Below are 26395 nucleotides of genomic sequence, written 5' to 3'. Positions count from 1 at the left end.
AAAGTTGTTTTGGTTTGGCCATGTTTGTTTGTTGTAGTACGGAGTAAGAATGATGGCCTTAATCTAAGTTGTTTTGTGGTTGTTGTTGTTTGACTTGCATCCCACTGGGATTTTTGCACACAGCGTGGGTGTACGGTGCTTTTTCTGCAATATTTTGCTGTCTTTTCTTGGATTTTCTGTTTGCACTTAGTCACACAGTCACTTTAAGATGTCTTCTTGTTCATGTTTTTGTTTTTTGTTTGTTGCGGTTGCACCCGATTCAAGAGCCGAATGGCTCACAGGGCTATACCTAATTATCCTAATACATGAACTTGAACTTGTGTACGGTGCTTTTTCTGCAATATTTTGCTGTCTTTTCTTGGATTTTCTGTTTGCACTTAGTCACATAGTCACTTTGTTTTCTTGTTCATGTTTTTGTTTTTTGTTTGTTGCGGTTGGACCCGATTCAAGAGCCGAATGGCTCACAGGGTGATACCGATGCACTTGAACTTGGCGAACAGTGAAAGCGCAGGTGACGTCACGGGGGAACGGAACGGGTGACGTCACGTACGGGGGGTGGGTCGCTATAAAAATGCGTGGGTGACGTCACTGGGGAGAGGAAGAGGCGCGGATGACGTCACGGGAGGGGGGACGAGGCGCTGATGACGTCACGCCCGGCGAACGCGCCGCGCAGTGGCGAGGAGCGAGGACAGGAGCAGGCGCCATGAGCGTCTCGCGGAGCCAGGTGGGGGACTAGGCCGCGTTACCCCGGGGAGACCACGTTACCCTGGGGGATACGTTACCCTGGGGGAGACCACGTTACCCTGGGGGAGACCATGTTACCCTGGGGGAGGCCGCGTTACCCTGGGGGAGACGTTACCCTGGGGGGAGACGTTACCCTGAGGGAGGCCGGGTTACCCTGGGCTAGGCCGCGTTACCCTGGGGGAGACGTTACCCTGGGGGACACCGTGTTACCTTGTGTGACATGTTACTCTTGGGGAGGCCGCGTTACCTCGTGTGAGACGTTACCTCGTGTGAGATGTTACCTCGTGTGAAACGTTACCCTGAGGGAGGCCGCGTTACCTCGTGTGAGACGTTACCCTGGGGGACACCGTGTTACCTTGTATGAGATGTTACCTTGTGTGAGAAGTTGGCATGTGTGAGATGTTACCTTGTGTGACATGTTACCTTATGTGAGATGTTACCATGTGTTAGACTTTACCATGTGCAAGATGTTACCTTGCGTGAGACGTTACCCAGTGTGACACGTTACCATGTGTGAGATGTTACCTTGTGTGACATGTTACTTTCTGAGAATAGGTTTTCCCCTTGTTTTTTGCAACAAAACAGTTGTGTTAAGATTTTAAAACACCAAACTGAAACCTTTCACAAGGAATCATGTCAACATTAACCACAATACTTGTGGTCAGAATGCAAACAAAAAACACTCTGATAATCTATGCATTGTCTTTGAAACTGATTGGTGCACACCAGAGACCGCTTTCTTTGGAGCCTCGTCTCAAAAGGTGTTAGACCAGAGGACGCCAAAAGACTTACATCACAAAGACAAGCACTATCAGAGTAATGAGAGCTCGGGGTGAGCAACTACATCATGGGACCTCATTTGCCAGTACGAAAATATGAGAATAGGTTTTCCCCTTTTTTGCGTTCTGACCACAAGTATTGTGGTTAATGCAGACATGATTCCTTGTGAAAGGTTTCAGTTTGGTGTTTTAACATCTTAACACAACTGTTTTGTTGCCCAAAAAAAGGGGAAAACGTTCTCATATTTTCGTACTGGCAAAGGAGGTCCCATGATGTTACTTTCTGTGAGATGTTACCATGTGTGAGATGTTGGCATGTGTGAGACTTCACAGAGTGCGAGACGTTACCCTGGGCGAGACGTTTACCTTATGTGAGACGTTACCATGTGTGAGTTGGCAGCGTTGTTCTGTAATGCTGTGAGTTGGTACTATAGCACTAGTATTGGTACTATAGCGCTGTAGTAGTGGTACTATACCACTGTAGTAGTGGTACTATAGTCGCTGTGATACACGGCATGCCTTCCTCTTTCTCCCAACTCTGCTCCGGCGTCTTTTTGTGCGTAGCGTCATCTCCACCCCCTCATCTATTTCACTCGCCACATCTCTCTCTCTCTTATACACTTTACGCATTAGACTCTCGATTATCCGTGCTAATGACGGGAAGGATGGCCACGGATAATAATAGAAACATATACATTTTTTGCAGATCTCTATTCCAAAAATCAGTTATGTCTAATAAATTACGTGTAACATTCAGTTTCTGATTCAAAGTTAGAACAACACGCTTGCGTTTCTCTGCCATCGCACAGTTTTCGTAAATTAAACTCACAAAATACATTATCGGATAAATCTCTCAAAATGACAATTTCAAACTGAAATTCATGTAGAACGAACGCTAACAATGGACCGACCGATGGATGATGAGCGTGCTTGGTGATGACTCTTTCCTGCTCCCGCCCAGCAGAAGACTGCGCCCACTAAGTGGACAGCAGCAGAGCCACGCCACTCAACATCAATCAAACTCTGCCCACCATTGTAAATATATGGCAACTACTGTACTGTAGGGGCGATCACGTGGATCTCGGATTAACCGGAGCAACATTTGTTCGGATTAAGCACATTACTTGTAATAAACATTTCCAAGACTAACAATGTATAACTGTTTTTAGATTGTTAATTTGGGCTTAAGGGAAAATCCATGCGTTATTAATTTATATCAAAATCTCAGGTGCACGGTTAATATGCAAATAGGATAAACCGCACGCAGATAATCGAGAGTTGTATTTAAATAAATGACTGTCACACATGGCATATTTATAAACGCAACAAATGTAAAAGTAAAAATGTTTAACCTTTGTATTGTCAAATATAAACAATAAAATAAACATTTGGAATGGCACCGCCACCGTTATCCCTTACGAGCAGCAAAATTACGCAGCAATTTGCAGGAACGCAACCCCCCCCCCTCCGCGTTAAGCGAGGACTTTGCTGCGGTTGTATTATTTTATTTCAACCGTACAATGTGCTGGTGTACCTCCCAGAGGTGGGACAAAGTCATTGTTATGCAAGTCCAAGTCGAGTTGCAAGTCATCAAATTCATGACTCGAGTCTGACTCGAGTCCAAGTCACATGACTCGAGTCCACATCTCATAGGTGGGACAAAGTCATTGTTATGCAAGTCCAAGTCGAGTCGCAAGTCATCAAATTCATGACTCGAGTCTGACTCGAGTCCAAGTCACATGACTCGAGTCCACACCTCTGGTACCTCCTACTTCTCGCAGCCTCTACGATTCCTCTTTATAATTCACTCTTCCAGCAAGGGTCAAAGGCCCCCCCACACTTGAGGCTTTGATGAGTCGGAGCATTTATACATTTAAAAAATGTCAAAACGCGCCGCGGGAAAACCGTACCTCCGTTGGTTCTCCAGCCTCGTTAAGGGTGCAGTCATTTCTAAGTTTATCATGTTGACAGGTACAATCAGTTGTGTTTTACATGTGTCATGGGATATATGACTTATTTATTTTAATTTTGGAGGGTCCGACATGGGTTATGTTGTGTGCGTATGATTGAGTTGTATTTTTTTTCCCCAATGTAAATCATGCAGCAGTTTATGTCAGTTGATGTGCTCCATCATTGCGACACGTGTACATGCAGGATGCGTCCTTACAGGAGCCTGAGAAGGCACCGCAAGAATCCAGAACAGAATCGACGGTTTCACCTGATCACCGACCCGAGGGCAAGCCCGCGGAGAAGTTAAGCAACGCATCCCAGCCTTTGGACGACGATGCTTCCGCAAAAAAGTCACGCCTTCAGCAGCGTTCCAAAAAAGAATCCCAAGCGGCTGAATGTCCAGAAGGCGAGTCCCAGCCTTCGCTCGGTTCTCGCAAGCTAAGCGAAGAGTCTGGGGACGCGCAGCGCGGCAGTGCAGATGCTGTCTGCGAGCGGAAAGTTGCGGAGGTTGAGGGTGACGCGGGAGGAGAGGGCTCCCGGGCGCTGCAGGCCGGAGCAGAGGGCGAGCGCAGCAGCAGCAGCAACGCGGTGATGATGACCGCGCGGGACGCGGCGCGTATCAGCAACGCCTCCATGCTGCTTCTCGATGCCGCGGAGCGCAGCAGCCACCGCCTGTGGATTGGAAACATCGACCTGCGGGTCACGGAGTGAGTCGAGCGTTGGGCGAACGTACGTGTGCAGCACACGTACACACACACGCATGCATGCGTGTGCAGCACATGGTACACACACACGCGTGCATACGTGTGCAGTACACGTACCCACACGCGTGCATACGAGTGCAGCACACGTACACACACACGCGTGCATGCATGGCAGGTAGATCATCGATTATCTGGGGTGGACGGAGCACCGGATTTTCAAAAACGCCAGGTAATCGCTAATCATCATTATTATCATCAACTTAGCTTATTTTTTCACATTCTTGTATAACATTGTCTGTAGGTTTTTTAAATTTGTTTACTGTATGAAATTGGCATGAATAAATATACAAATAGACGAATAAACATCCTACTTTCAAATGTACTGTATTTACTGTACCGTACTTACCACTGCAATCTCGAAGACTCTGCATGTATATACTTGCAGTATTTTCATTGTTGTATGTAGTGTATAATGTTCTTTATTTCACGTTTAACACTGAAATCAAATGCAGCTACTTTATTCGTGAAGCACGCGGTGCCTATCGCCAGACTGGGTACAGTCTTTGGAGCGATTTTGCCGGTTTTGCCGGTTCGGCACGGGACCGCCAGATCTTGTTGGAAACTGCCGAATAATCGCGTGCCGGATAATCGATGATCAACTGTATGTTGAACTTCTTTCGCACTCTACGTAGCCAACCGTGCTAATCGGAGGTGCGTCCATATCCATTGTTATACCGCACTTCTTTTACTCGTCTCCACCAGCCTGGTCTAGCCGGCGTTGTGACGTATGGGTAAAATAATCCCCGTGGCATGGGTTGACCAAAGGCAGATGTTATTGATTTGATATTTGCAGAGGTGCCTAATCAAAGTCGATGCCTCTCATTGGAGACCAAAATCTCTGCTTCACTCTCACCGCTTAGGGCTTACGGATCATATGCAGGTGCACAGAATCGTACGCTCGCGATGTGCATGGTGGCGGTTCTCCTTTGGGATTGATCCAATCTATGTTTACGTTTATAGAGAGCGCCTTAGCTCAAGGCGATTTACGTAGTTTCAAAATGAATTAGTTGGCAGGGGCGTGCAAGGGTTGAGAAATGAATGACCATGAAAGGGGAGGGAAGGAAGTGAATGGGGCAAGGGGGTGTGAGAAGGGCAGAGAGTGGGCGAGAGAAAAGAGATGTGGCCTTAAACTGAAGGGGAGGTCTGGGCATTTCCGCCACTGCTTTATCCTGGCTCCAATCATATCTCTCTCTCTTCACGCTCATCCTCGGTCTCCTTCAATCACTCCTCCTGCACCCCTACTTCACCCGTCACAGCAAGTGTTCCCCAAGGCTCTGTCTTGGGCTCCCCTTCTCTTCTCTCTCTGCGTCTCTCCTCTCGAAACACTCATCTCCTCCTCTTACGTCTTCCACCATTTCTTCGCCGACGACTTCCAAATATTCTCCTCTTTCTCCACTTGCACTCCAGACCTCTCTTCTCGCATTTCCGCCTGCTTAACCGCCCCTTCAAACTTGGATGTCGCTTCACCTCCTTGCCGTCATGAACCCCTCTAAAACCCAGCTTCTCTTTTTCCCCGCTGCTCTTTCCCCCTCCACGCACCCCCACCATCACCTTCCCACCCTTCTCACTCACCCCTGTCCCTTCTGCCCACAACCTTGGTGTCCTCTTTGACTCCTCCTTTCCCTCGCCTCTCACGTCTCCGCCATCACCCGCACTTGTCGTTTCCACCTTGTCAACATTCGCGAAATAGGCCCTCTCATCCCTCAGTCGGCGGCCAAACTACTAATACACTCACTCGTTCCCTCAGCTAGAATGCTGTCACTCTCTCCTGCTCGGTCTCCCAGAATATGCATTCATTCCACTACAACAGATCCAAAATGCGTCTGCACATTTAATTTACAACCTACCACACTGCTCCCGCACCTCTGCCCTTCTTATAGAAATACACTGGCTCCCCATCTACCCGGTGTCTATTCAAGCTCCTTACGCTGGTATTTAAATCTCTGCATGGCCTTGCCCCACCTTACCTCGCTTCCCTCATCTCGGTTTGTGTCCCCTCCCACCTGCTCCGCTCTTGATCTCTCCTGCCACTCCTAACCGTCCCCCCTTCTCCTTGTGCACAATCGTCGTTTCTGCTCCTTTTCCCTACTTGCCCCCTTGCACTGACACAAACTTCCCCTCCATATAAAGCAGCGAGCACCTTCCCTGTCTAGTTACGGCTCCTCCCTCAAGACCTCCACCTCATTTCCCTGGCCCATCCTTCCCTGGGCACCCCCATAATTCCGGTACCCACTAACCACCCTCATACCCCATTCCTATTCACCGTATCACTTTTAGTTACCCTAATTGTACCACTCATAACCCTTGTAAAGTGCTTTGGATTAAAGCGCTATATAAATATAAGATAAGATGTACACATGGTGTCAAGCACGTGGCGTAATCAATCGTGCCACACGTCCCACAAACAGGTCCAGAGTTTGCCTGCCTATTCACATTCTGCTAGAAATCGACCTAAAACGTGGATTATTTCGCCATGCACAGCCCGTGGCTTGCTGTGGTGCCTCTGGCTGTCAATCTTGTTTGGCATAATTTAACACTTTTGTATTTGTCGTTTGTCTGCATGCTCCGTTGTTAACGCATGTGTAGTTTTAGACTGACTCTTAAGAGTACAGTAGTCCCTTGGTTAACAGTAACTTTGGTTAACGGTTTTCCGATTAATGTTTCGCCTCCCATAGGGACCTCCCCATGGTTGAGACTAATTTTTTTATTGTGATTAACGGCAGGTTTTACGTTATGCACGAAGTGGTGCCAGTTTCGGCCAATCGGAGCGCTCGTAAGCGGGGCTGAGCCAAGCCCTCAGCCAATCAGCGACGCACCATTTATAAGCGTTCAGACCTCGACTGGCTTTGTTCACATTGTGTTTTTTGTTTTGACAGGGAAGACCGCTCTCTTGCAGACTCGGTGATTGTTACTTGTTTTTACTACGTTCGATTAACAGTTATTTCGGTTCACGGACTACGGTATGCACGCTTCTACTTTGGCGAGCACATTTTCTCGCGTTTGTATTCATTATGCCTGCGCGTGCGTTTGTTTGCGCGCGACAGATTTCACCTGTTGAAGATCCTGCAAAAGTTTGGCCACATCAAGGAGTTTGACTTTTTATTCCACAAATCGGGTCCTTTGGAAGGCCAGCCTCGAGGATACTGCTTTGTGAACTACGAGACGAGACCGGTAAGAGCAAATAGATACACACAGCCACACACACACACACACGTTGTGACTTACTACTAATACGTACACACAGACACACACACGCTGTGCCTTACTACTTATACGTACACACACCACACACACGGTGTGACTTACTACTAATACAGACACACAGCTACGCACCACACACACACACGGTGTGACTTACTACTAATACGTACACACAGACACACACACGCACACGGTGTGACTCACTACTAATACGTACACACACCACACGCACCGTGACTTACTACTAATATGTACACACAGCCACACACACACACATGCAGTGTGACTTACTACTAATACGTACACACTGCCACCACCACTCACACATGATGTGACTTACTACGGGTCGCGTCAAACATCTCAAGAAATTAGTTTTCAATCTTGATGATGATTTAAAAGTGCGTCGCTCCAGTGGATTCCTAACATTGGAAGGAAGAGAGTTCCAAACGGTTCTCAGAAGCGCATGTGAAAGCGTGCGATGGAGTGGCCGTCTTATTTTCGATGGTTGGCCAGAAGCCGCTGTTGCGAGGATGACCGGAGTTTGCGTGATGGTTAATGCTCCTTGACGAGAAGAATAGAGAATAGGAACGGTTCTGAAATGTGCCGGTCCTTTGCGTTCAGTGTTCTTAATTTGTGTACCGGCACAGTTTCTACCACCGCTTGTCTGTTAACCCTGTGCATGGTGGAGTGCGTCGTAACGCGTTGTGGCTCGTTGCGATCTCTCTGTGTGTGTGCATGGCCGTCAGGAAGCGGAACGTGCCATACAGCACCTGAACGGGAAGCTGGCTCTCTCACGCCCGCTTGTCGTCCGCTGGGCACATGCAAAGTTTGCGGTGAGTGCCCGCGCTTTTGGCATTCACTAATCATGGCGGATCTCAACCAGCGGAACGCAAAAAGTCCTTTAGGTGGGGGGGGGGGGAATGGGGCGCAGTCTGTGGCATGATTGACGTGCAGGGGAAATTTAAAACGTGCGTGCAGAACGTCGGCACTACGTAACACGGTATTCTTTACTAATTTTCAGAGGGGGGGGGGCCCACTTCCGCCAGATAAGACATCAGTGGTGAGGGCCGCCACACCGCTTGCAAGGGGGGTGTTTTCACATTCGTGTATTGTCGGGGAGGCCTCACGTCAGGGGCCGCACTAAAGGCCACCAGGGACCGCCAGTGGCCAGCGCGCCTCGCCACGAAGAGCGCTGACGTAGCGGCAACAACCCAATTTCCACCGCAGCACCGGGAGGTGACGGGTTGTGCTTCCGCTGCAGAAGCCGAGCCGTGCCACAACAGACGTGTGGAGGCACGTGTAGATGACCCGGTGACGCACACATGCACGCAGTTGCACATATGTCCAGGCCGGAAGTTGGGACACAAGTGGTCTTGATTGGGGGGGGCCGCGTGCAATAGCAAAAATGTTGAGAACCACTGCGCTAAAACCAGTGATTGTATACACACACGAACGTGCACAGTTCTGGGGTTATAAGAGGCTCGGAGAAGTAAGACACGCTCCAAACTGCGGAGTATTTTTAAAGAGAGAGGGAGCAATCATTGGAAGGATGTTATTAACCTGGTAAAACCCTAACTGCTTTGTAGTGGTTGTCGTCTTTCATATCTACCGGGTACTACTACACCACGCAGCGCTCGCCCTCCCCCTACCCCACACCCTCACCCATCCCTCTCCCCCCTTGCTCCTCCCCCTTTCTTACCTATATAACCTCTTAACACGGCAACTCTCTCTCCCACTTCAGCAAAGCATTTTCTTGCTGTGGTTTTCCCACCTGATGATGATTGCTTGTGTTGCAATCGAAACGTCGTGATTTATTTTATTTTATACCTTCGTGACTTTACCGAAAGAACCAAAGAGTAGAGAGAGGAAGTGTTTTATGTAAGTGTGTGACAACGTGGTCCTTTGGAGAGCTGCCTTCCACAAGATGATGCTGAACATGCCGCTTTAAACCAGGGAGTGATGTCTTCTGGACGATGATTCTGAATGGATGGTTGTGGGTGTCTTCTTCTGTGCTTATGTATTTAAGAGGAGGCTGAACAACTAGATTAAAACACACATCTTGCGGAAGACAATTTAAGACGCTTCACCAACTTCTGCTTTAAAATACTTGGGGAAAAAATGCATCTGGAATATTTTGGTATTTACACAAAACTAAAAACATTATTAACTGGCATTGACCAAACATCGCAGTGTTGACAAATTACCTGCAAATTACTTGAACCCTTTCTCTCTCCAATGACGTACGTCGTCGGTTTTTCTTCCGATTCCGTTCCAATGATGTACGTGTCCATCAAAACCAAACCGGAAGAAAATATAAAATAACTTTATCGGTACCGAGGCTCCCACAAAACCATGCGGGAGGGTGTGTGGCAAAGTTTGGCACCAGCTGTCATAGAGTACGGCGGTCGTGTCGCGACGGCTCTCTGCGGTGAGTAACAATGTCTTTAAAAACAACGGCGCTGCTACACCTCTCTGAAGAAAATTAATGCGGAGCCTCTTGCTCGTTCCGAGATTCAGCGGTGAAAGGGACAACCCACCCTGCAACTTGCAGACGTCTCGGAAATGTGTTGCCAGCGAGCGTGTGCAGAGTTTGCTTGCAATGATTACATTGTATGTATGAAGGTTGAACTTCTTTCGCACCGTATGTAGCCAACCGTGCTCATCGGTGGTGCGGGGGAAGGACAACAAACTAAACACATAAAGCAGTGTTGAAGAAATAACTTTTAAATTTACGTTTAAAAGTGCATAGCTCCAGAGGCTTCCGTATTACCGGGAGGAAGAGCGTTCCAGACGGCCGCAGAAGTGCACCTGAACGCGTGCAATGCATGAGAATCTAAACAAGTTACGGCGGTTTGTTATAGAGTTCTATGAACTCGATGACTTGTCTCACGAATGGAACCTTCCGTGTTTTCTGTGAAATGTGCAGCAAGGATATGAGTATCCAAAGAAGGAGGTGGTCATGCCGACAAGCTTGGAGCCATCGACCAGTGAGCCGCCAGCCCCCGTACAGACGAGCCTCAGGTGCGTGTGCGGAGATTTGTATGCGGTCACGTACGCGCTCTCGCCGAGTGAGCCACCTTTTTCTGTTCCCGCTCAGTCCACCGTCTTCTCCGAGCCACCGAAGCCACCGTCGCAACGTGCCAAACGGCGTCCACGGGGCTTGGACTTTTGCCGATGAAAGCAACGAAGTTAAAACGTCACGATACAAAAGAGTATATTCAATAAATCAAAGTACATATCAGAATCTGAATACTGGAGGAATCCGATGAGCTATGAAGCTCTGTTTCACAGATGTCTAGGTAATGAAACTGGGCATCCTTGCAAATGAGATTTTCCATCTGATGGGATTTTCCAGGTGAAATATGTAATTAATCAACAGCTCCTGTATTGGAATTGAGGCTTTCAAGAAACAACGTCAACCCACTTAACCTGTACGCATTAATGTGCGCAGTTGAACATTGACCATGTCACCATGAGCAATAAACCAGTTTTTTTTTTACACACAATTGTTGAGCACAGTCCCAAAATCACAAAACATAAATAGCCAGCAACAAACAGCACGATGAAAGTTGTCCTAGGTAAGGGTAACACGTTTTTGAATTGAGAACAAAAGGTTATTTTGGTTTTGAAAAGAAGAGGTGAAACTGTGTGTTGTTCAGTGATTGTCAAAGGATTGACTCTGACCAGCTCAAGCGACCCCTTTCTACCAAATTATTTGGTGGGCCTGCGTCGGCAGTAGTGGCGCACAAGCACAAATAACATCAGCACTGTCGCCTTGAAAGAAAAAATGTAGGATAGATTAAAACAAACACCACATGAGACGTTTTAGGTAGTGGCCCTTCACATGTGCTTTGAAAAAGGGCCTGAAAAGTATGCCATTAAATTTCTATTCTTTTGTCAATTTTTTTTCGATCCATTGTTCACGGAATAGACTGTGTCTCCCTTGACTCGTCACTCTGCACTGAGCAGGACTGTGTCTGCCTCGACTCATCACTCTGCACTGACCAGAACCGTGTCTCCCTCGACTCGTCACTCTACTGAGCACTGCTATTCACGCACAGCTCTCGGCACTCGCCGTTAATGAAAGGAGTATCTCGTAATTCGTTTGACGAAACGGCTGTGTTGTGTTGAGTCTGGTGGTGATCCATCCGATGGCCATCAGGGGTTGCTGGATGTTATCGCATGCGTAACCTTGTCTGTAAGCGGTCATGTTATGCGACGAGCAGATTTCACTTCACCACACTCACAATGGGGGGGCGATTCTTTCATTCCACGATTGTGCAAGAAATAGCCACGCCTGCCACGTGTTCATGTAAGAAGTAGGCACTCTGGTTAGATTTTCAATTTGTAGACTAAATAGGCCCGGTGATCATTGAAGTCAACAAACCAACGTGTTTAGCAATCTAGCAGCGAGGCAACTCATGTGATCTGCAGTTGTTTGATTTATAAATATCATTGACAGTTCATAATTGAGTTTTTTTTGGGTTAGATCGTGTAAATATACATTTCTCATTAAACCCGCCACCACCCGACACAGCCAATTAGTAATGTTTGTCACGTGAACAAAACATGCCAATTCGTTACTAGTACAGCAACACCGGTGTGTGTTGGAGAGTAAACCCACTACAACATTTACAATTCGAGTACCGTGACGCTTTTCCTGTATTTACAACAACCAGCCTCATCAGGCGACAGCCAGAACAACGGAACAATTCTGGCCAATATTGCTCGCAAAAGCCTCCATGCCATTGGAGAAGTACTGGTTGTGATTTCAAGTGAACAGCCATTGGTGGTTTTCCTGTAACTCTGACCACAAGAGTTCAGCGGTAGCACACTGTAAATTATCCCTGCGCTGGACTCGTCTTGGTCGGCATGGAAGAAGAGACCAATGACCTCCTGAGAGCTCCCTCGAGCGAGGACACCCTCACGGCCGGCAGCGGCGAGCGCAAGCAGTTGCGGGGCTGCCCCTTTACGCTTACCCGTCGTGTGAACGTGCGCGTGTCCGTATTCGTCATTCACAGTGCCGCCCCCTTTGTCGTTGCGTGCGCGCAGCATCAATGCCAAGATCCAGGCGATCGAGGCGAAGCTGAAGATGATGGAGGAGAACCCCGACATGGAGTATTGCCCCTCTCCGGAGTCCAACCCCCTCTTCTACATCAACCGAGTTGCGGGCAACGCCGCGGACGGGGGCAGGCCCGAGCGGCGGCCGTGGACTGACCGGCGAGGCCGGGGGGCCCCCTACCGCTCGCATTACTCCCGCGGGGGGCGCAGATAACACGGTCATGTACACACACGTCTATTAGCACGGACATGTACACACATGTGTATTGGCAAGATCATAACAAAGACAAAGATCCCCCATATATCCTTAAACAGACTGTTAGGGCAAGTGCTTTGAAGGCTGACATGGCAAACGACTGGTTAGGTGGCCAACACCACGCCCGACCACCTTTGTCTCCCCAGTGGTGATATTTTACACACGGCACCACTGACTCATTTGAGGCTGAGTCGACCCAGGGGAGGCCCAGCACTGGTTCAGAGCGTGAAGCAAACTCGGGTCGTCGGGTTCGTAGCGCAGCTCGCTACTGCTCCCCTACCCCCACTCCCTTACCGCACTCCCCTACCCCCACTCCTCCTACCCCGCGTCTTTACATGAACACGTACACACACACACACACACGTCTATGAGCACGATCATGTACACACACACGTCCGTTTTGCACGTGTGTCACACGTATATGCACATTATACGAGCATGTACTGTGCATTCACGAGCACACCTACACGGTTGTTTGCATACACCCTCGCACATTTGCACACACATGTGGTTGTGTGTACAGGTGTGTGCGGGTTGTGTGTGCGCATCCATACGAGTGTTGATCAAAACGTTCGTAGCCTGACATAGAAGGTGCTGACCAACCTCGATCTAATTTGTCTACACGACTGCCTGAAAGTGCAGTGCACTAAATCGACACTTTGCCAGGCCTTGAGCTGTTTTGAGTCTAAATCCGAACACAGACTGCTTACCTTATTTTCTCCGCAAATGATACGGTGATTGTGGACGGATATAGAAGTCACTGGGAACCAGGTCTAGCGAGTGAGTTTTCTACAAATGTCTGCGTCTTTTTATATTTTTGCATTTATGGTTAACACAAAAATTTGTTCAGTCTTTGTAAAATAACAGGGGTCCATTTGTTGCACTTTCAACCACACACTGTGTCAGCCCGCTGGACCTTTTGATCGGCCCTTGTACCTGCAGTCAGTGCACGTGTCGGATATTACCCAGCGCGTAAATCCCCAATACACATGGCAGCACTACTAACGCACCACAGTTGACACCGGCAGATGTCACCTTACAGCGATTCATTATCTCGAGCCAAACCCCACTGCCGATGTGTCAGCCGCAAAAAACGGTGCGGCGCTTCGTGAACTCGTGTCCACGGCGGGCGAGCGAGCGTCCTTCCCGAGTGCAGGGGTGATTCACACTGTGCTCTGGAGCCAGCAGCTGGATTTACAATCTTAGACGTCGGCTTATAGTCTCGCTTACGCTTCGGTAACAAAAGGTCGCAACGTTTACTTTTGTTGCTAAGTAACATGGGGGAAACCGGCGACGCATGGCGAGAGAGAGGCGGCCAGCCCTGGTGAGAGGGACATGTCCACAGCGCCATCTCCTCCCCGGGTCGCCCCACACCCTCGGAACAGCCAGGACAGCCGTCGCCGGCTCGCAAGAGCCGCCGACTCAGAACCACGCGACTAACCCCCTGTGTGAAGATCTGGCCGATCTCAGGTGGTCGCAGTGCCGAGATTTCCCCATCCGGCTGCCCTCTCTCCTCGATGGATTTTAAAAAATGTAATAATAAATGCGGCAATAAAGCAACGTCTACTTTTACGTGTCATACGCTGGCACAGCATTGGTTCGGACGTCGCAAGAACGAGCTCGAGTAGGAGCCCATACACTTGGGGATGTCCGAGAGCCACACGCGAGGGAGACGGTGGAGCGAGTGAGGTCGAAGAGCAAGCGAGGCGATGCTGGCTCTTGCTAAATACGCAGCGAATATTCATTCGTCCCGATGGGCGCTGATCTGATGGAAAGGACGCGACGCTGGGCACGAGATAGGCTTTGCTGTTCGCTGGCATCTGCGTTACATTGCAATGTTGAGGAGCCATAGCCCAACATGTTTCTATCAGCCTACTAAACACCCTTGTGTAAATTGACGAGTTTATCACGAATTGCTGCCATTCCAGTTAACTTCCCGTCCCACGACCTGCCACGCCTGTCCTTTGTCTGTTGCTCCACAAATGTCAGTTGTTTAATTTAATGTTTTGCTTCTTTTTTTTGTCTAACAATAGGTCATAAGTCACACATTGATTTCACAAAAGCCTTGGTGTAGATTGTTTTTAATGGAATTTCTCTTTAGGTTTGAGTTTAGCAGTTCCATAGTTTGACTATTTAAAAAAAAAGATAGATTGTATTCGAGATGCATAGACCAATTATACCTAACAGTTTACATATTTTACTGCTCAAGGTTAGAATGAAATATTTAGGTCCAAATGCCGAACGGTCTCCATGCTCAACTCGCTGTGAGCCAGTGATCGTCTCTCAGATTGCGACCCTCGGCGATGGAAATGTTGCATCGATTTGATGGGAGCCATTCTCCTAATAGAACTGATCAAGGCTGCCTGCTACCCACTCGGGGACATCCGCATTATTGACCCGGGAGAACTGTTTGGCTGAGTTGAACCTGGCTGGGATTTTTAATTTAAATGTTTTAGGTTTTATATATCGCCGATTGAGAAAGGATGCATTGCTTTTCTTTCTTTCTATAGCTTTAGCTTTGTACAAGTACATTGGTAGTGAAGAAGTCGTTTAAAGGGATAGATGAATGAAATTGTGAATATTTTAGAAGCAATGAAACGTGTATATAATTCAGATGATGATTTTGTAATGGCAGACTTGAATAGTTGTCAGTAAACAAGGCTTAGAATAAGTGTGCCGTTTCCGTCTTTGTCACGTTGTTTCACTCACACCCTGGAGATCTTTTTACTTCCATTTGCCGGAAACTGGTTTACAGAAAGTGATCGAGTGTTCGTTTATTTCTCAATCCGCTTGTCCTGGCGAGGGTCGCAGCGGCAGCGTGTTGAGTATGGCGGTGCAGACCTCCCTTTCCCTGGCGACAGACTCTCGCTCTTCCTGAGGAATTCCCAGGCGTTCCCAGGCCAGCTGACCAACGTAGTCCCGTCAGCGTGTCTTGTGCCAGCCCCCGGGGTCTTCTCCCAGTGGTACGTGCCCGGTAGAGGTCCCGGGGGAGTCCACCGTGGGACATCCTTACTCGGTGCCCGAACCAACTGACTCTCGATCCGGAGGAGCAGCGGCTCGACTCGGTGGCTCTCCGGGATTACCGAGCTCCTCATCCGATCACGGAGAGCGAGCCCGGCAACCCTGCGGAGAAACCTCAATACGACCCCTTGTACCTGCGATCTCATCCTTTCGGTCATTGCCCAAAGCTCATGACCATAGGTGAGGGTGGGAATGTAGATCGACCTGTAAACGCGAGCTTTGTTCGTGAACTTGGCTCCTGCGTCACTACCACGGAACGATAGTGCCCGCAACACTGCAGACACCGCACCGATCGGCCAGCCGATCTCCCGCCTCCACTTACCATCACTTGCGAAAGAGACCCCGAGGTACTTAAACTCCTCCACTAAGGGCAGCTGTTCCCCCATCGCCTGGAGAGAACGATGACCTCAGATGTAAACGTGCTGACCCTCATCCCGGCTGCTTCACACTCGGCATCAAACCGTTCAAGTGCACGCTGGAGATGACAGACTGACGAGGCAAAGAGGGCAACGTCATCTGAAAAAGCAGTGACGCCACCTCCATGCCTCCGTACTGGATGCTGTCCATACCTCGACTGCACCTTGATATCCTGTCCATGAAAATCACAAACAAGAGTGGAGACGAAACGCATCCTTGGCGGAGTCCAACACCCACAGTGAAACAACTTTTATCTAACACCAAGAATACAGACGGCTCTCGCTCCGGGAATAGAGGGATCGGATAGCGCACAAAAGCGGCACCGGTACATCACACTCCCGCAGTGCCTCCCACAAATATGGTGGCGAACACGGTCACATGATTTCTCCAAGTCTACAAATCGGAGGTCGACTGGAGAAGCGTACTCCCGTGACCCCTGGAACATCTGTGAGAGGGAAAAGAGCTGGTCCATTGCTCCACGACCCTGACGGAATCCGCATTCTTCCTCCTGAATCTGAGGCTCGGCCACTGGGTAGAGCCTCCTCTCCAGCACTTTGGCATCAGCTTTACCTGGGACGCTGATGAGGGTGGTTCCTCTGTAGTTCGAGCACAACCTCTGGTCCCCATTTTTTTTTTAAAGGGACCCACGACCCCAGTTTTCCAATCCAGAGGTACTGGACTCGCCTTCCATGCAACAACTTTGTCCTGTGGTTTCAATAACTCTGGGCGAATCTCGTCCACCATCAGCAGCTTTGCCCCTATGGAGGCCCTTGACCGCCTCAGCGACTTCAGCAGCCGTGGTGGAAAAAGTGATCGAGTGTTCTTATGAAATTGCCTATTTAACAAGTAGGCTTTCGCAACCAATATTATTCGTAACTTTTTTTTGGGGGGGGGGGGGGGTTAAATCGCGTAAATATAAATGTTTTGTTTACCCGCTACCACCCAACAAAGACAATCGGTAAGGTTTGTCACGTAAACAAGAAGTCCCAATTTTCTACTGCTTCCGGCACACCGGTGTGTTGGAGAGTAAACCCACAACATTTGGAATTTAGTCACTAGCGAAACGTCGAAGTTAAAGATACAAACGTATCCAATGTGGATTGCCCGAGCCAAGGTCTCGCACTTGGGAGTCCAACAGGGTCCGCAACCTTTCTTGAAGCCCCCGGGGATGTTTTTTTGCAGCACAGTCCATTGAGAAGAACCGCGAACTGTTCTACATTGTGCGGTGTTGGTGGGATCTGAAGAAGGTGGTTTCGATGGTGAAGGTGAAACCACTCCAGTTCTCCTTGCCAACGTCGTCTTGCCGGCAGGGTTCAACATCAGCGAAATCCGCCATCTCGTTTCAGTTTCCGCCGCCAAAGCCGCGGCTCATTCTGTGATCTTCACCCGTCAGGATGACTGCGATTCCCTTCGTCCTGGTCTCCCTGCCTCTGCCCTCACTGCCCTGCAACAAATTCAAAAGGCTTCAGTTAATTCTCTTTAATTCTCACACTTCCCCTCTCCACTGGCTTCCCTTCACTTCACCGCTGTCTTTTTAAATTCCTCACGCTCGACTTTAAATCTCTTCATGGCCTTGTCCCACCTCATCTCGCTCTCTCAGCTTCCATCAACCTCCTCGCATCCTCTTCGTTCCCTATCTTCTCTATATCTCTCTCCCTCCTCCCTGCGCCCAATTCCGCTTTCAATTCTTCTCCCTCCTTGCACATCTCCACTGGAAAAAAAAGTACTCTACATTGAGCAGCACTGCTACCCCAAGTCTAAACACGGCCTATAGACTCAACACTGTCCACAGACTCAACACTGCCCACAGACTCAACAGTGCCCATAGACTCAACATTGCCCACAGACTCAACACTGCCCATAGACTCAAAATTGCACCATAGACTCAACATTGCACCATAGACTCAACACTGCCCATAGACTCAACATTGCCCACAGACTCAACACTGAATATAGACTCAACACTGCCCATATACTCAACACTGCCCATAGACTCAACACTGACTATAGACTCAACACTGCCCATAGACTGATCACTGCCCGTAGACTCAACATTGTACCATAGCCTCAACACTACCCGTAGCCTCAACACTGCCCATAGACTCAACACTGCACCATAGACTCAACACTGCACCATAGACTCAACACTGCACCATAGACTCAACACTGCACCATAGACTCAACACTGCACCATAGACTCAACACTGCACCATAGACTCAACACTGCACCATAGACTCAACACTGCACCATAGACTCAACACTGCACCATAGACTCAACACTGCACCATAGACTCAACACTGCACCATAGACTCAACACTGCACCATAGACTCAACACTACCCATAGACTCAACACTGCACCATAGTCTCAACACTGCACCATAGACTCAACACTGCACCATAGACTCAACACTGCACCATAGTCTCAACACTGCACCATAGACTCAACACTACCCATAGACTCAACACTGCACCATAGACTCAACACTGCACCATAGACTCAACACTGCACCATAGACTCAACACTGCACCATAGACTCAACACTGCACCATAGACTCAACACTGCACCATAGACTCAACACTGCACCATAGACTCAACACTGCACCATAGACTCAACACTACCCATAGACTCAACACTGCACCATAGTCTCAACACTGCACCATAGACTCAACACTGCACCATAGACTCAACACTGCACCATAGTCTCAACACTGCACCATAGACTCAACACTACCCATAGACTCAACACTGCACCATAGACTCAACACTGCACCATAGACTCAACACTGCACCATAGACTCAACACTGCACCATAGACTCAACACTGCACCATAGACTCAACACTGCACCATAATTGGTGGGAGCCGTCCCTGGCGACGCGAGTCACGATGGGCGTGTGCCGGCTGCTCGGGGTCGTGTCCACGCGGGGCATCGAGGCCCGTCACGGGCGCTGCGATGGATCAGCGCTGAGCGGGCGCGGCCTGCCGGCAAGTTTCCCTGCGGCAGTGCGGCCGTGTGCGCCGCGCTGCGACCACGAACCCGGCCAGCCGAGTTGGATTCCCGTCCACGGCCAACACTGGTGACGATTATCCGAACCGGTCCTGGGCCTCCCCTAGGTCGACTCAGCCACACAATGAGTACCTGGTGCGGTGTGTCAACGTCGCCACTCGGTAGACGACTTTACGGACGGGTCACGGGAGCTGATTGTGTTCCTAAGTCGAGGTCATTGCAATTGGATGGGGGGCATCAGCCAACACGCGTTAAGACACCACTACATTGACAAGTTATGCTGTTTGTGTATGATAGTGTTCATCAGGTGGTTAAAAACGTGATGGGTGGAGCAGTGGGAGTAGTGGTTAGCGCACTGTTGTCTGAACCTGGCAACGTGAGTTGGATTCCTGGCCACGACTAACATGACCAGCGTGGTGAAGTATGATCACACAACATTTAATGACTGATAGGGAATGGAGTGTTCTTCATCCGGCAATCCATTGGAACGATACTTTGTACTTTTCTAATTTATTACGCAATTTTCGTTTGATGAAGTCAAGTTTCTTCATTTCAATTGAAAGTAATAAGCCGCACACTTCACTATCATATGTGAATCATTATCAATTTAGTTCATAGCTGCTCACCAAAGCCACATTCCAAAGTTGACAATGTTTATTAAAACAGTCTGAAGTGTGAGACGAGAATAGCGGTCTACTTGTTGACTTCTTCATTCACCTCTTTAATTTAAAACGGGGTCACGCAGTGTGGTGGCAGGGAGTGAGCTCACTTCCCCGGTCACTCGAGCGAACGAGGGGCCGTCCATAAATGACGTCACGCGACTTTTTGACCCTCGTCACACGGCGTCACAAAAAGTCAGACCCCCCCTCAAATATGACGTCACAAAGCTCTGCCCCCCCCCCCCCAAATAAAACATGCTAACATGCTTCCAATCGCTTTAAACTATTGTCATTGTAGTGCGTATTTAATGTGGCGCTGCACTCTGATGTTGTAGGAGAAACATTTATTAAAAAGGCTATTTAACTAAGTAGAACGTGTTGTCTAGATTTATTTAAAGTTGCGCATTTTGATGTGACGTCACATTTCTCAACTCCCCCCCCCCCACTCGTCACACATCGTCACAAATGTCTGACCCCCTAGGTGCGTGACGTCATTTATGGACGGCCCCCGAGTCCCCTGCCTCTGAGAGCTCCCAGCGACTTCAACAAAAAACCTTCAACCTCGACAGACAACGCGAGACCACCACCACCTCTGCCATTGCCTCATGTCAGCACTGTACTGGCCTGCGTGCTGAACTTCTTCCGCACCGTACGTAGCTAATCCGAGGTGCTAATTTAGGATCGCCCTCCAACTCCCACCTCTTCACTGCGCCCCCCCCCCTCCTAGGGCAGACGTTGACAGCGGGCACGGGCTACAGCGCATGGATCCCGTGCAGGAGAAATGTCGAATGTGCGTGGGGAGCGTCAGCGCAGCACGCGGACACGGCGAGTCCAAGGTGCACGCACGCCACAGGCGGCGCAGGCGAGACCACAGCAAGTCTGGACTTGCGCGAGAAAAAGAATAAAATAATCATCTAAAGCACTCAACACGAATTGGTTAACGCGTGTCACTTATAATCCAGAGTGACGCCTCGCGTGTCGCTTGTCGTCGTCGTCGTCGTTGTTGTGTTTGTTACCCGGGCATGGCAGCTGCGCGTATTGTGCGTCGTGTTGTGTGTGTGCTAGTCTGTAAGGTCGTTGTGAATGTTGTGGATTTGCTCTCCAGCACACAACCGGTTAGTGCGGTGCTAGTGACGAATTGGCCACGTTCTGTTGACGTGACAAACCCCTTCCTAGTTGGCTGTGTCGGGTGGTGGCGGGTTTAACGACACATTTAAATTTACGCGATTTAACCCAAAACACGTGTAGTGTGTAACTGTGTCTGTATGTAGCTGTGTATGCATCTGTGTATGTAACTGTGATTATATCGATGTACCCGTGTATGTATGTTGTATGTGTGTATGTATCTGTGTATGTATCTGTGTATGTATCTGTGTGTAACTGTGTATGTATCTGTGTACCAGTGTATGTATGTTGTATTATGTTGTATGTATGTAACTGTGTATGTATGTGTCTATGTATGTGTGTATGTAACTGTGATTATATCGATGTACCCGTGTATGTATGTAGTATTATGTTGTATGTATCTGTGTGTGTAACTGTGTGTGTATCTGTGTGTATCTGTGTGTGTAAGTTGAACTTCTTCCGCACCGTACGTGGCCACGCGTGTTGATCGCGGGCGAGGCCGAGCGACACGAGAGGGGTGAGGGGGGGGGCAGCTGCGGGTCGCCCCCCCCGCGCCCTGGGGGCTCCGTCACCGCCACCGCCGCCCTGGGGGCTCCGCGCGGGCGGCGCCAGGAGGAGGAGGAGGCGCCGCCGCGTGATGCACAAGTCGCCGCCGTGGCCCCGCGGTGAGCGCCGGGAAGGGCCGTCACGTGACAGTGGCGCCTACGCACGAACCTCCAGCTCACCAGGGGCCATGTCACCGCCGTCTCTCGCCTCCACCGCCCCCGCCGCCGATATAAACGCGGCAGTGACGAGTCAGACCGCGGCAGTCATCGCAAGGGACGATTCGGACATCCCCCACGCGAGCTCAGCACGAGATCCGTCTTCGTCGAGCTCGTCCTGCACGTGGTGCCGAGGGGCTGCTGCTGCTGCTGGGAGCGCGTCGCGTGCAGGTGCCCGCGTGAGCTCGCCCGGGGGAGTTGTCTGCACGACGATCCGAGCCGCAGCCCGAGCCGAGCGGTGACAATGGGCCTCCTTGCGTCGCGAGTGGCGTCGCTGCTGGACGGAATGTTCACTCAGCAAGCGCGCGTGCTGCTGCTGGGTTTGGACGCGGCCGGGAAAACCAGCATCCTGTACAAGCTCAAGCTCGACGAATCCGTGGTGACCATCCCGACCATCGGCTTCAACGTGGAGACCGTGCAGCCCATCAGGAACGTCACCTTCACCGTGTGGGACGTGGGCGGCCAGCAGAAGATCCGCGCTCTCTGGAGGCACTACTTCCAGAACGCGGACGGGCTCCTCTTCGTGCTGGACAGCGCGGACCGGGAGCGCTTCCCGGAGGCTCTCGAGGAGCTGGACGCCATCCTGGACAGCCCCGAGATGACGCGGGTGCCCTTCGTGCTCCTCGCCAACAAGCAGGACCTCCCGCGGGCAGCGGGCACCGCGGAGGTGGCGGAGGCGATGCAGGCGGTGAAGGCGCGCACGCGGCACGGGCGCGAGTGGCTGGTGCAGGGCTGCTGCGCCCGCACCGGAGAGGGCCTCCTGGAGGGCGTGGGGCAGCTCTCCCGCTTCATCAGCAACTCCAGAGCCTCCTCGGGGAGAAAGTGAGCTCGGATCGGCAGCAGCAGCAGCGGCGGCGGCGGCGGCGATGTCACTCCAAGGCGGCGTCTCTCGTGCACGTGGGGGGCGCCTTCGAGTTGTGTTCACTGGTCGCAACTTCACTCGAGCGAACGCCGTCATTCAAACAAACAGCTCGCTGTGTGTGCCTCTGCATGTGTGCGCATGTCTCTTGGTGTGCTGTTGCTCTGGTTGTCCCTCTGGACTGCCCAGGAATATCTTTCCCTGTGTGTCTTCTTTGTGTATGTACCTCGTGTCTGTTCACGAGTCCCTCTCCTCTGTTTTTACGTCGGCATGTTCAGCCCAGATGATGAACACGAGAGATGTATCAGTCTTTTAAAATACGTGGTCAACCAGGTTAGTGTCTAACTGTGTTGTTGGACGACTGGTTTGCATCACGTGATGGTTCCAAGGTCTGTTGAGTTTCTCGTCTCCCATCTTCTTGTTGCATTTGCTTTTGTGCAGTTTGCCGTTCTCTGTGTGCTGTGTACGTGGTGTCCCCCTGTGTGTTCCCTCGCTATATGTTTCACCCCATTTCCACCTGACGATGAGCGCTTGTGTTGCGTTCGAAACGTCGTGATTTATTTTAATTTATTTAAATATTATTTTATTTCTACATACGTGTCTTTACCGGAAAAAAAAACCAATGCATAAAACAGCTTGTTGTGAAAGACCCAACGCAGAAGATCGCTGCGTTTGGTCTTCCACGAAGCTGCTCACGGTCCACCCCAAACCGCATCCACTGCACAAACCACGGCAGTAGATGCGGATACCCTGATGCACAAATGTTAAATTAGAAACTCTCCAGTAGCCTGCGACTGTGGCCATCCAGAACAGACCGTGCAACGTGTAACGACGCAATGCCCTGTCCACAAACACGACGGAGACATCACAGCGATACACTCACTACCACTGCTTCTCACGCGGTGATCTGGGCTTGCCCACCTGGATGTGACTTCATAGTCGTCTGATGTGCACCTGCATCAGCAGCCACACGAACGAAGCAGCAGCAGCAGAAGAAGAGAACGCGGACGCGTCCACGCGACTGCGCGTGCCTCTCGCTGAGTGAACCTCCGCATCGTCTTCAACTGCGGACTGGAGGTTCACATTCGACGGCGGCTGTCGCTCTGTGATTCCACACTGGGGGGGCAAACGCCTCCCCCGAGTTGATTCCGTTCCGCGCTTTCCTTGCAGCCGTCGCGTCGTGGCCTCCGGATGCTTTGGGTTCATCTCGTCATCTCTACGGGTCAACTTTGACCGCTCGTGGTTTAGATAGAAATATGTGAATGGCATCTGTAAATTAAAAGGGGCACCATCTGTGCAAGTTCTTTTCATTGAAGGCACTTTTCTTTTATAGACCAAACTACATTGTATAATCTTGATTTGAAGCTTTCGTGACTGCAGGAATCCATACTCTTTGGTTCTTTCGGTAAAGTCACGTAGGAAGAAATAGAATACAATTTTAAATAAAATAAATTAGTATTTCTACCTACGTGACTTTACCGAAAGAACCAAAACATTGTATAACATCTGTAGATAATTGTAGGATTTGTCGTTCTCGTCTTTCATACAAATGAGATTGTTTGACCCTAATGGTTAAATTCATCAACGTACTCAATTTTAGTACCGTTTGTGTTCACATGTTCTCTTAAAGACTTAATTAAACTGTCAATTTAGCTATTCCTGGCTTTGCAATGCTCGATAAAATCTTTGATAAAATGTAAAATCTACTTTAGTTACATGAAAAACAGGACAATGTAATCAGCGAAATGTAAATGTGTTTCGGGTTGATATTCTCTCTGATGATTCCGTTACCCCGATGGTGATGCGGCGTTACCTTCACTCTTCGTGTTCTTCAGTCACAGATTGTTTTCATTCCTCGTTGTTTTAGACTCGCTACTGCGGATGGTGTACAGGACATATAATCTAATGCCTTGTGGTATAAATCTATGACAGCTTGAGAAATATATTTTCCGTACACATTGTACTGTTATTTGATTGGAGGTGGCCTGATGTTGATAATGATTTCATGAAGTCTGCTTGTTTAGTCGGTTTGTTCTCTAATGTATCAGAGTTGCATTGTTGGTTGATATTTTGTAGATGCACGAACCGAGGCTGATAGCCGCATGATTATTAAGATCATATCGGCACATTTGTTCAATAAAATTGTTTGAGACCAGTGGTCGGTATTGTGAAATATCCCGGCATGTGTGGTGACAGCAGATAAGATCGTTTGAGATCAGTGTCTTGCCGAGCTGCATCGCCTTCCGGTTGCCCAACGAATTTGTGACGAGGTCGCTCTCATTACACACACGACGTGCTTGCCACTCATGAACCACAACACCTTGCTGCTGATCTCGTCAAGAAGCATAAACCATCATCACGCGAACTCCGATCATCCTCGCAGCAGATAATTTTGGCTGGCCATCGAACAAAGACGATTCCTGCATCGCGAGCTTTCGGATGCACTTCTACAGCCGTCTGGAACGCTCTTCCTTCCGATATTAGGATGCCACTGGAGCTATGCACTTTCAAATCTACATTGAAAACGAATTTCTTTAGAAACGCTTTTGTGTTTAGTTGTCCTTACCCGCACGTCTGGCTACGTACGGTGAGAAAGAAGTTTAACATGTTATGGAAATTGCGTGAATTTACATATTCATTCAATAGTTCTTCCTTAATTTATTTTAAGATTGCTTCTAGATTTGAAGCTTTCGTGACTGCAATGATTCATATTCTCAGGTTTTTTCGGTTAAGATTGCTGCCGGAGTTTTCATCTGCGGACGATGACACTATTTAACTTGCCAATGAACTATGTAAAAGTATGCCTACACACAGCTGGCGATACTATTGGCTTAAGATAACCAAATTAAATGTGTTGCTGCATTGGAGAGCCCTCACATTCAACACTTGCCATCAGCACCTCCAGCCTGTGAATGCCTCGCCCAGTGGTTCAACCTTGTTCGGCTACTGTACTACCCCTTCTTGAACCTTGTTCCAACCGAGTGCACCCTCTTGCCTGACCAAATATGGTTTTGAGAAATAAATGTATGAATAATGAACATGAATATTTTAACCAATTGGCCATTTTGTGAGGTATATCCTAACTCGCAAGTAACTGCAAGCGAATAAAAACAATCAACGGACGTTCTGCTCTCTTGGAAACCACTTTGTTTAGGTTACCATATGCATTACAATGTTATTATTTTATATTGGTAGATTCCTACGTGATAATTCACCGATGACTCTTACGTATGATAGAATTTCACACATTTATAAATCATCTCCCCTACCGCCTGGGACATTGCTGCGGATCCCCGGGTTGAGAACCACTGGCCTAAGGAGTGGGATGAGGGTGCAGTCGCCGTCCTACAAACCCCAAGGGTCACCGCGTGGACGGGCAATGCGCTCACGAAGCTGCCACTCCTCTTAGTGGTGGGCAGTTTCCTGGAAACTCGGAACATCGATGATCGCACTGCACCGTTACAGGCCAATGAGTAACTTCTCTGGTAACCGATGTGTGATCACAGGGAGCTCCTTCTAGCCTGGGATGACTGCAGTTACCTCTGAAAATCCCGCTCACACATTCGCTCTGTGCAACGCGCAAGTTGTTTCAGTGGTATTCTGCACGGAACGTCACATCGTCGTGCAATTCCACGCATCAAGATGTAGCGCTGGATCTCAGAACGGCAGTGATTGTAGACGAATAAGCTGCCCCTACTTGTAAAACAATCAGCCCCGCTCGCTGTTTCATTCTCCCCTTAGAACTCACTCACTGATTGTCCTTCGCTTACCCCAACTCTCCTTCCC

The 26395-nt window shown here is 49.3% G+C and overlaps 2 protein-coding genes and 1 pseudogene across 2 annotated transcripts in view; 2 read left to right on the top strand and 1 right to left on the bottom strand.

Annotated features, from left to right (window-relative positions):
• The first annotated feature begins 620 nt into the window (after nt 1-620).
• RBM18 (RNA binding motif protein 18) lies at nt 621-15720 on the top strand. The gene is made up of 6 exons (XM_078857858.1): nt 621-724; nt 3678-4180; nt 7282-7408; nt 8185-8271; nt 10365-10459; nt 12491-15720. The coding sequence occupies exons 1-6, from the start codon at nt 704-706 to the stop codon at nt 12711-12713; spliced, it is 1056 nt and encodes a 351-aa protein (XP_078713984.1). The 5' UTR covers nt 621-703; the 3' UTR covers nt 12714-15720.
• LOC144933209 (voltage-dependent N-type calcium channel subunit alpha-1B-like) overlaps nt 3093-26395 on the bottom strand; it is a 233958-nt gene continuing 210655 nt past the window's right edge. Inside the window, exon 50 of the transcript XR_013636995.1 lies at nt 3093-3281. The gene's annotated coding sequence lies outside the window, so the exon portion shown is untranslated. The remainder of the gene's footprint in view (nt 3282-26395) is intronic.
• LOC144933208 (uncharacterized) lies at nt 21625-22830 on the top strand (annotated as a pseudogene).

The sequence above is a fragment of the Lampetra fluviatilis genome, chromosome 6 (assembly GCF_964198595.1).
Source record: "Lampetra fluviatilis chromosome 6, kcLamFluv1.1, whole genome shotgun sequence".
NCBI lineage: Eukaryota > Metazoa > Chordata > Hyperoartia > Petromyzontiformes > Petromyzontidae > Lampetra > Lampetra fluviatilis.
This window is presented reverse-complemented; position numbering and strand designations above follow the sequence as displayed.

Excerpts from the sequence above, each read along its gene's own strand:
- RBM18 (XM_078857858.1), top strand. The coding sequence starts at position 704 with ATGAGCGTCTCGCGGAGCCAG. Across the intron at positions 725-3,677 it reads TGAGCGTCTCGCGGAGCCAG|GATGCGTCCTTACAGGAGCC; the intron begins GTGGGGGACTAG and ends GTGTACATGCAG. Across the intron at positions 8,272-10,364 it reads GGGCACATGCAAAGTTTGCG|CAAGGATATGAGTATCCAAA; the intron begins GTGAGTGCCCGC and ends TGAAATGTGCAG.